This window comes from Medicago sativa, chromosome 7 (genome assembly GCF_051527215.1).
Source record: "Medicago sativa cultivar Bolivia chromosome 7, Bolivia_mono, whole genome shotgun sequence".
NCBI classification, from domain to species: domain Eukaryota; kingdom Viridiplantae; phylum Streptophyta; class Magnoliopsida; order Fabales; family Fabaceae; genus Medicago; species Medicago sativa.
In genome coordinates this window covers 49,037,155-49,048,283 of record NC_140755.1, presented here as the reverse complement: position 1 = coordinate 49,048,283, position 11,129 = coordinate 49,037,155, and the positions used below count along the sequence as shown (strand labels likewise).

General features: G+C 37.4%; 1 protein-coding gene and 1 non-coding gene across 2 annotated transcripts; one reads left to right on the top strand and one right to left on the bottom strand.

Moving 5' to 3' along the window:
* Window positions 1-1,086: 1,086 nt before the first annotated feature.
* Window positions 1,087-1,193, top strand: LOC146906404 (small nucleolar RNA R71). Its single transcript, XR_015020958.1, has one exon. It is a non-coding gene; the product is annotated as a small nucleolar RNA R71 (small nucleolar RNA).
* Window positions 1,194-6,970: 5,777 nt separating this feature from the next.
* LOC146906403 (uncharacterized) lies at window positions 6,971-8,103 on the bottom strand. Its single transcript, XM_085728815.1, has 3 exons — window positions 7,957-8,103; window positions 7,694-7,882; window positions 6,971-7,609 (listed from the first exon to the last, which is right to left on the bottom strand). The coding sequence occupies exons 1-3, from the start codon at window positions 8,101-8,103 to the stop codon at window positions 6,971-6,973; spliced, it is 975 nt and encodes a 324-aa protein (XP_085584941.1).
* Between the last annotated feature and the right edge of the window lie 3,026 nt (window positions 8,104-11,129).

Sequence of the window (11,129 nt, the reverse complement as noted above, 5' to 3'; positions counted from 1 at the left end):
AAAAGTTGCATGAACTTCTTGAATTGGCCTTCATCCTTTTCTTTCTTCTTTGAAAGGTGAGGGTATGGAAGCTTCACATATGATGGAATAACCTGTGGTTTGTCTCCATCTTTCAAAATTTGACTCTTCGACTTCCTCAAGATTGAATCTTCATCAATTAACTTCTCACTTTTTTCTCCCTCTATTTTTTTCTTCCTTTCGTTTTCAACTACTCCATGATCATTTTCTTTTTCAACTCCACCCTCATCATTTTTTTCAACTACATCATCCTCCTCTACCTCAACTACATCATCAACCTTCTTTGGAGCTTTTGGAACTAAAGGTGTCAAAACCTTTTTGCTCCTCAATTCAATAGCATTACAAGACTCATTCTTAGGGTTATCTTTAGTGTTACCTGAGAATCCGCCTTTACTTTGTTCAGCCAATTGCTTAGCTAATTGCCCCAGTTGAGTTTCAAGCAGCTTCCTAGAAGCTTCATTGTTCTTTCTTTCAGCTTCTTGACTCTTCTTCATCTCTTCAAAGTTGCCTTGAGTCATCTTCATGAAGTTCATCATAGTTTCCTCAAGAGCTGATGGCTTCCTTTGTTGTTGTTGAGGAGGAGTGAGCATCTGAGAGTTCAAAGCATTGTTATTTGAGTAGCTTAGATTGGGATGCTTGTTGATGCCTAAATTGTAGTATTGATTCTGCCTTTGATAACCTCCCATGAAGTTAGCTTCTTCATTTGACCCTTCTGGAACACATTCACCGTTGGGATGTTCTTCACCACATAAGTCACACTTGATTGCAGCTACTTGTTGTTGTTTATGGGCCAAAGTGAAGCCTTGAAACTCCTTAGTTAGAGCTTCAATTTGTTTGTTCATCGCTGCTTGGTTAGCAAGGATAGCAGTTTGCTCACTCACCCCAAACACTCCTCTTTCTTTCTTTTTAGCTTGATCATGATACTCATTGCCAGCCATGTTTTCAATTAGAGCTTGTACTTCATGATCAGTTTTGCTTTTGAGACTACCTCCCGCAGAAGCATCTAAGAACATTCTAGTGTTTGGAGTCACCTCCTCAGTGAAGATTTGGAGGTATTGTTTCTCGGTGAACTCATGATTTGGGCATCTCTTAAGAAGCAAATTGAATCGCTCCCAAGCATCATACAATGATTCACCTTCTCCTTGCTTGAAGTTAGAGATCTCCATCTTCTTGTCCCAATACTTAGACATAGGGAAGTATTTCTCCAAGAACTTCAGCTCTAACTCTTCCCATGTTTGGACAGTCCCGTTTGGAATTGTTAGCAACCAATCTTTTGCTCTTCCCGTCAAGGTGAAAGGAAATAGCCTTAACTTCTTTTGTGCTTCAGTCACGGTGGCTGGTTGCACACAAAACTCGCAGGTTTCAGCAAAACGGCTCAAGTGTTCATGAGGACTCATAGCTTCAGTCCCATCGAATTGCTTGTCCCTCAAACCGTTGAGGACAGTTGTCTTGATGTCGAACGCTACGGGGTTAGCTGGTTGAAAAGTGTGGGTCAGTTGACCGCGATGAGTGGCTAACCCGTAGTCTCCAAGCTTAGGTCTCGGTGGTACAACTCCTTCTCCTTCCATAGTTGCAGATTTAGGAGAAGAGATTGTTTCAGATTCACTTGAGAGTTGCTCCGGTACTTGTTCTCGAACACCCGGTGGAACGGATTGAGCTAACCTTTGCGATCGGACAGCTTTCGGAAGTGCTCTAGCAGTTCTTTCAATTTCCGGATCGTACTCTAAGTCGTCCGAGCTCTGTTTACCTCGCATAAACAGCAAAATACCTTAGTAGCACTGCACAACGCAAAGTAATCAAGTGAATATGAAAACAGAAAAATAAAAAATTAAAAACAGAAAAATTAAATTGCAAAAACCCTAAATTATAACGTAATTGCCTTGTTGAAATAATTAAACAGTCCCCGGCAACGGCGCCAAAAACTTGATAGACTTTTAGCAAGTGTACTAAAAATATATCGAAGTAATAAAATTTATAAGTTCGTATCCACAGGGACTGTTTCAATTTCTACTCGGCAAAAGCGTTAAAATAAAGGATTTAACAAATAGCGAGTATGTAGAGCATATATTTGATTGAGTTCAGCAACAAGTAAAATAAAAATAAATGGTTTTGGAAAATATAGAGATAAAAAGTGATTAGGTCTTTCGAATCAATTAATTATCGCTGTTTGGTAAATTGCACCTAGTCTCTACAATTATTCTCCTAGACTCACGACAAATTAACAAAATAGTTTTGATCAATCCCGTGACTCAGAACACACTTCTAAAGCTACAACACCCTAATCCCTTAGGTGAGTTCGTAACCGTTGAAGGCTTTATGCACGTTAATTTTTATGTCATAACCTAACAATCATCTATCCCTAGACTGACCCGTTAGATTAACCAGAATTATTAGATCCAATTCAATAGCTAGGGTCAGTAGTCAATTGATATTTGAATTCAGTTTATATGTGATCAATATACAAAAAGCATTAAGAGCAAACAATTCTGAATAAAACAAGGATTATAATTGTATTGAAAAGAGTTTATACAATTACATGGTTCAAACAACTCAAATTAAAATCATCTCAGACCTAATCAAAGGAAATTAGCTAGACATGATGAAAGGGATAAACAACATAAAAGAAAATAAACCGATAGAGTTCCGTCGTTGTCGGCGTTGCTCCTCAAATTAATTTCAATGGCTACTGTTGATGAAGTTCTTCTATGTTCATGTGCCTTCCCCTCTCTCTCGTACGCGTGCGGCTTCTTTTTCTTTCAAAACCGTAATCTCCTGTATCAGCCGTCCTCTGTTTTTGCCAAAGCGTGATGCTTTTATATTTTCCCTGTGCCGTTTTTCTTTCTTAATTTCCAAGTCACTTTGCTTCATGTGCATCTCGGGTCAGCACTACCAACTTGGGTCAAGGCCCATTTGTCTTCCTAATTCCCCAAGCATGTTGTTCGTGTTGTATCTTTTTCTTTTATTTCAACTTCTTTGGCCAATCACCTTCACTCATAATACCATGTTTTTGTTTTATTCACTTTCCTAACTATACTAATTGACCAATAATAACAATAACATATAATTTGACTCAATAAATCAAAAACTACAATTTATTTAAAATGACTCTAAATTAAATACTAAACTAATAAAATAGACTAAACACTTAACTAAAAAGACTCTGAAAATATGGAATGACGGACTGTCATCAGTAATGATTAAGATATCAAGTGTGATAACCGGTATTCGAAGAAGAGGTCTCATTCGGGAGAAGATAACAACACGCGACCATTATCCGAATACGATGTTTCGAAGATTCAAGTTCAATGTTCTTGTAACAAGAGAACGAGATATTGTCTGGTGGGTCAAAGATCCTACATGATTTATGTTATGCAGTAATGTGCATCTCTGAGATATACATATAAGTTAAGAAGGAATATGAAAGAATCTACTTTTGAAGTTTGAGGATTTTATCATGAAAGGAAATACGATTCATGAGTTATGTACGATAAGGTTCATACCCACATGTGCTTAACTTGTTAAGTGATAAGGATACTTGATTTAATAATGTCAAACCATGATTTTATAACTCTTAAGGTTAAGATGGGTACTAAGGGACTTGGAGACGAAGTATATTTAAAAATATGATATCTTTATATTCCGAAACCAATGACACACATCATAAGCAAGTAAGCTCACTTAAAACTTGTGGACTTCAGGACCAACTCGTCATTGACGAACTTGAGGCGAGTTGTTAACCTTTTTCAAAATCTATAGTAACTCGTCCTGTGGTTCTGCAGTACCATTATGAGTTTGGTTTCGCAATATTCTTTTAAAAAGTCATGCATTTATTTGTACCAAGAACCCGTATACCAATGTTTAGAAAAATTGAAGTAATATGTTGGAACAAGTATAGTTATTATCTAACAAGATGCGACACTTGAAAGTATGTAAGACGCTATGGGAATTAAGGTTTGATGAAGTGAACAATAATGTTCTTCGAAGGGGTCTTATGAGATGTACAAATCTCTGTTGAAAGTATTCAAGTGCAAGTAGTCTAAGTCGAAAAACACAAGAGTATGCAAATTATAAGACTGTGAAATTCTAGCGTACTGGTTTTAAATGTTCTGTCAGAGGTTATAACGTCTGCAATGTTCCAGTTAATTTTCCAACATCGCGCGATAAAACAGAAGTAAAAACAAGAAAAATAAATTACAAGAAAGTAAAGAACACAGTGAGTTTGTTGACCCAGTTCGGCACAACACGCCTACGTCTGGGGGCTACCAAGCCAGGAAGGAAAACCACTAGTGTAGTCCTTATTCAAAAGCTCTCACCAAACTTCTCGTTTACACTATATGACCTAAGACCTACCCGTCTAGACTTCAACCTAGGAACTCCTAGATCTGAGATCCCATCTCACTATCCTAATGGTCAGTCACTGCCCCAGTGACCATATCAGACCTCAACCAAAACAAAAGTAGAAGTTACCTTCCAACACAATCAACTAGAACCTTGTTTCACAACTTCGGTCTAGTACACAAGAGTATCAAACTCACACACTCAGTCTTAAACAAGTATCACAGGCGACACAAGAAAGGTACACAAACGATACAAGAACATAATACATGAAGACTTAAACCCTAAAAATCTAAACTTTTAAGTATGACGGCTTGAATGAGTAATTAGGTCTTGAAGTCTTCCTTTTATACTGATGCAGCTTGGGCTAAATAAATCATTGGGCTTTAGTAACTTACAGATCGGTTAAGCTAACCTGCAAAACAAGAATCAGAAACTAATCTAGAAAGTCCTAAAATGTCAGAACATTTATAGGAGCGTTCCAAATATAACAAATATTTCCTAAAACAAAATATCTACTTTAGAAATATTCCACAGCTGATTCTTAGATGATATGCGCGTTGCTTGATCAATAAGTAAATGAAATATTGTTTCCGTAAACAATAAAGGGCGCACATATATTTAGGCAAGAACCCAGGCACACTAAACCGTGCCAGGATGTTGGAACATTGTATCCAACATCTTACAGAGTTGCCTAACCACATGTTGGAATATTAATTCCAACTTACAAAACAAGGATATTTGTTTTAGCAATAATGCAGCCAACACAAATACCCAACAATCTCCCCCTTTGGCAAATTTTTGGCTAAAACAAATTAAGGCCAAAACATATAAAACAGAGGGATACAGAAGACCATTTCTCCAAGAGCATGAACCCATACCTATGAAGAAACAGCTAGCACATAGAATCCAAAGAGATACCATAGATACACTTCCTCAAGTCATCACGAGCACATATTCAAGAAGAAGATGTAGCAGGTAGTATCACTCTAGAGATAGCAAGAGTGTGCATACAAGAATACCTCACAAATCTTCAATCACAGCTTCAACTGGTAGAGGTATTACACTGGATCAGAGACATGCAACAGCGGATCAGATCAATAGCATAGTCTCAAGAGCAAAGGAAAAATAAATTCCTGAGCTACAACTAGGGAACATAAGTTCTTGTACAAAGGATGTTTCAACATCCTTCAGCCCTAGAGCAGAGGAAAAAATAAATTCCTATGCTACATTCAGGGAAAACAAATTCCCACACAGAGGTAAAGAGATGCAACTTCTCTCAAGAGTAGTGGAAAACTGAGTTCCAGTGCTATAGATATAGGATGTTCCAACATCCTTCAGAATGTCAGACAGGAGTACCTGCCACACATAGAGGCAAGGGAGAAAGTAAATTTCTCATACCTACAGAGTGTTGTCACCAACCAACCATAGAAGCACAGAAAGATTAATTCCTACACTTGCATGGGACATACTTGGATGCCTTCAGAGTACTGTCACCAACAGCATATAGAAGCAAGGTAAAAATAAATTCCCTTACTTACAAGTGACATACACAGATGTTTAAACTTCTGACTTAACATCCTTCACCCAGCTTCGACTAGCACAAGCACACATAGAAGTATCACTCCCCCTGATTATATGAATTTATGAGTGACTAATTACCGGAATATTCCATTACTCCCCCTGAATACATGAATACAGAAAATCTGAACCCTTAACAAGCTCCTAATGCATAGACATAAAAACTTCAGGATCTAGGCATAAGACATTCAAAGAATATTCACAAACTAGCAAACCTATCAGCAGATACATGCTAGCAGACCTATCAAAGGTCACACACACCACTTAGTCTTTAAAAAGTCATCCAGACATGTTCCATAATATAAGAAGTAGCAGGGAACATGTACACTAAGAATTCTAAGAAAAATAAATTCTCAGAATTACAGCAAGATGTTGCAGCTTAAGTGCCAACATCTTCACAAGGTCTCACAGACATGTTCCAACTTTTTATAAAGCAGCTACAGGGAACATGTACATCATCTGAGAAAAGTAGATTCCCAGAAGCATCGTAAAGATGTTCTAGCACAAGTGCTAACATCTACACCGGTCTTCTATAGACACATTCCAACATTTCAGAGAACATCAGCAAGGAACATGTACAAACAAACTACTGAGAACAGATTCTCAGATTATCATGAAGACCATCAGACCATCAAGATGTTGCAACATGAGTGCCAACATCTACACATAACCTGACATAGTTGCAAAATAAATGCAACATGAATAGCAGTCATATCATTCAGGCATACATAATGTCTGCAAGGTTAGGAATTTAATGCAAACAAGATACATGCAGAAAAGCACATATACAGAAAGGGAGTATATATCCAATTTCTCTCCGCCTTTTTAGCCACAAAATATGCCAAACAGTATAAAGGAATAAAATTAAAAAGACCAGAAGAATAACCAGAAGAATAAATTCAGAACAACAGATAGTACCAGTAGAATACCAAGGAAAGGAAATACAAAGTATTAAGGTATTACAAATCAAAATAGGCACACACAGGTGCACAAAATATTCTGGGCATAGCCCACTAAATAAACAAGTTCAAAAGAATTAGTTAGCAGCCTCAGAACTGCTATCAGAATCTTCAACACCTTCTTCATTTTCTGCTTGTTCATCTGCATCTGCACTTTCTCCTTCCAGGGAGTGAATCATCAGTTCAAACTGATCTTTCCTTTCATCCATCATGACACAAATGTCTTTGAGTGCAGCTACAATCTCCTGCTTTGTCATAGTTCCTGCAGCAAGTGCACTTCCAGATGTTCCAACAATGTCTAGAACATGATCAGCACTGAATAATTTGGGGTGCAAGGTAAGAGGTGGTTCCCTCTTTTCTGGGACATCAGCAGCATTTATAAGACATGGATGTTGTTCTAACATAACGCCACATAGCAGGGTAGGGAATGCAATGAGACACCTCACGACATCAGATTTGGCATGCTTGACAGTTTGTTCAAAAATGTAGGTGCCAAAATCCATCTTTGACTTAGACCCTACAACATATATAAACTTACCCAGACATGTAGCAATATCAAAGGAGTGGGTGGTAGGAACCCAGTTTACAGCCGCAATCCTGTTCAAGATAGCATACCTTACTGACAGTTTTCCAGATGAAATCTTTTTCTTCTTTGGCCAAACCATGATCTGATTTGCAGTGATCTCCTTACACACTTGGCTGTCTGTTATCTCCAGCTTAGGAATGTTGGTTTCTTCAACACCAAGAAATTAGTTAATAATGTTTGGAGAGAAGTTGACACATTCTCCTCGTACAAACACCTTCTGATATTCTCTGCTAAGGGGATCATCACATTCATCAGGGATGTTCACCAGGAATTCCTTTTCAAGCTTCTCATAGCAATCACCAAGATTACACACTGTCTTCATTAGACCTGCTTCTTTAATGAGCTCCATTACAGCCTCAATTTCTAGAGCCTCCTTACCTAGTTCTCTTTCCAAAGCCAGTTCCTATGATAGATAAATTTCCATCTTAGTGCATTTTTCGGCAGATGAAAGGAAACTTTGTCAATGGGCACACTTGCCACGGTCTGCAGAGTCTTCTTCCCAGCTGTCTTCTTATTTTTACAGGGGGCGATGTTTAGAACATCCTCCTCAACATTGTACTCAGACTCACTTGAAGAGATAACCTTCCTCTTCCTTGAATTTCCAGCAGCAGTTTTCACTATCATTTTACTCCAAGATTTCTTGGGGCCAACAACAGCAGATTTTGTTTATCTTTTATTTGTCATAGCAGTAGTTGTCATCTTAAGGTGCTCACTTTTAGAGAAAACAACTTTCCCTTTGTTGCTCCTTAATCTCTTCGCCAAACTAACCTCAAAGGTCTGTACCTGAGGGACATTATCCAAGTCATGTTTATCAACTTCAACCATATCTTCATCATCTTCTTTGTCACAGGAGTCTACTCCCTCATCATTCATCTCAGATTCACGTTCTGATCCTCTGTTTTCCTTAGCATTAGAGCTGTTGTTGGAATTTCCAGAATTTACATCCTCCTCTGGTGTAGTTTTAAAACTAAGATCTATTTCATTAGTCCCAGTCTCAACACCATCTAAAGGGGTATCAGGTTGACCTAGTGATGTTTCAACATCCAGCTCGACATCCCTTTGAATATCGATTTTTTCAGGATCACTTTCAACAGAGTCATCAACTCTAATCTCATTACCAAAATCATCAACATCTATGTTTTCAGAATGTTTCATGACAGTACTCAAATCTTCTGACCCTAACTTATTATCAGAAATAAGCACATCAGCATTCAGAGTTGAATCAGGATTACCTTTTTCACAAACTGGTGTTGCAACATTTGAGGATATCTGATAGGCCTCTTCATTATCAATCTTCTTCGAACCCTGAGTGGTGGTGCCTTCCTTAGTAGCATTAGGTTGGTTTTTCTCCTCAACAAGAGCTTCAGATCGTTTTAAGCTTCCCTTCTTTACAGGTTTCCTTATATCTGTAGAAGACTTGGAAACCATTCGCTTCTTAGAATCGATGGAAGGAACGAGTGAGAGGTTTAACCATTTTTGGAGTGCAGAAATCTACACTTTGTTGCTCAGTAATGTTCTTGTCTTCAGAATCAGAAATGTCGGTGTTAAACTTCATGATGGAGTGATGTTGTTGGCAAGGTTCTGAGAGGAGATGAGCTGGGCGAAGTTTGATAATGGGAGGGAGAATCCGAACGGTTTTCCAAAACTTGGTGGGAGTAGGAGAGAGAGTGAAATGATTGTGTTTAGTGAAAATAAATCATGACTTAAGGTGCACTATTGAGAGGAGATTACTTGCACACCTACCATAAATTGTTTGTAACTCCTTATTCTGAGAAATAACCAATTTGCCCTTTAACTTCTTGAGCTGTTTCGTATTTTTGTTAGATACAAGATCCTTCACAAACACAATTTTTTCTTTAACACAATCCTTCATAGGAAACGATTGAAAATTAGTCTTATTTGTCTCCAAGGAAGAGCATTTCCCAGAAATATTTCTCTTGCTACTAAAGTGTGAAGGTTCAATCAAATTAGGGATATATTGATGTTTCCACATTGTGTGTAACATTCCCAATTGTTTTTCACTCTGTTCTTTTTGTCTTGAATTCCCTTTGAAGCACTCATTTATCGTTCTAACCCCTTTCACTAACACATAACCTCTCTTATTATTTATACTATCAAGGTGTAGAATATTAGGTTCCTTAGAAGTTACTAGGTGTTTCAACATTGTACTCAACATTCCAAGTGGATTAGCATTCTGATTGTTCTGTTGTGATGTCCATGAGAAGCAATTTTCCATAGTATTAACATTTCTTATTGGAACATCTCCTCTCTCAGGATGTGACAACATAAGTTCACTCAAGATTTGACTATCTGTCTCAGTGGACATCAATTTTACTTGCTTCATAACATTACTAAATTGAAAGTTCAGCAAAGTTACCTGATTATTAAGTTCTGAGATTTTTGCTTGATGACTGTGCCTTTCATCCACCAATTTCTTGGTCAAATTTTTCTACTGCTCAAGTTCTCTCCATTTATCAGTGTTTCTGTTACTCAGGTTTGTGTCAAACACAACTAAATCATCATAAGTCACTTCTTCTTCACATGACTCAGTATCAGGAAGAATTCTACTGGATAATCCAGCAATATGTTTAGCAGATTTTCTTTCCCCATCTTTTTCAGAGTCATCATCATCAGACCAGGAAGCAGTCAGGCTTTTCTTGTGTTTCTTAAGGAAGTTAGCACATTCAGTTCTGATATGACCATATCCTTCACATTCATGACATTGAACACCTTTGTATTGAGAATTCTTCTCATCAGAATTTGTCATCTTCTCTTTGCTTGATTGATTGTTGATAATGGGTCGGATGTTCTGAACATTTGTTTTAGGACTTCTGTCAAACTGTTTGAAGATCTTCTTAAACTGCTTCCCAAGAAGTGCTAGTGACTCTGACATGTCTTCATCATCTTCATGATTACCTTGTGTCTCATTAGAGTTGACACTAGAAGTAAAAGAAATCCCCTTGCTTTTCTTATCAGTCTTGCTATTGATAATTTTTTTATAGGTATGGTGTATATAGAAATATTTGTATATACGGGGGTATATATAGTAAATTGCGACAAAATGGCCAAAAACATTAACATGCTTCAACCCAACCTTTCATCATGTCAATGTTTGGGGCCTTTCATTGAACTTGGCTATATGCACCCCCAAAAAATCAAATATTTCCATACACACCCCACACAACAATTTTTTTAGGACCCCCTTCCGGCATGGGCCCTAGGCCGTCGCACCCCCGCCCTATGCCTAGGGACGGCCCTAATTTTAGGTAAGGGATAAAAATTGGATAAGGGTTAAAACCTTAAACATGAAAAAGTATGAGAGAAAAAATTGAGATGATTTTTTTCCTTCTTGAGAAAGCATTCTATGACACTGAGAGAATAATACATTAGTAACACATATTTTGAGCCGGCTTATCTAAAATCTGAATTCATACAAATCAATCTGTATGAAACAAGAAGCTTGGATACCATAAAGGTGTGAAAATTTATATCTTTACACAAAACCTGATCATAGAAATCAAGAATTTAAACCATGTGGAAAAAATTGACTTTATCTTTGCAACTTTAATTATATCAACATAAAGCAACATATTAAGATTGATTGATCACTGAGATAATATTACCTTAAAAAGACATTAGACCACAAAATA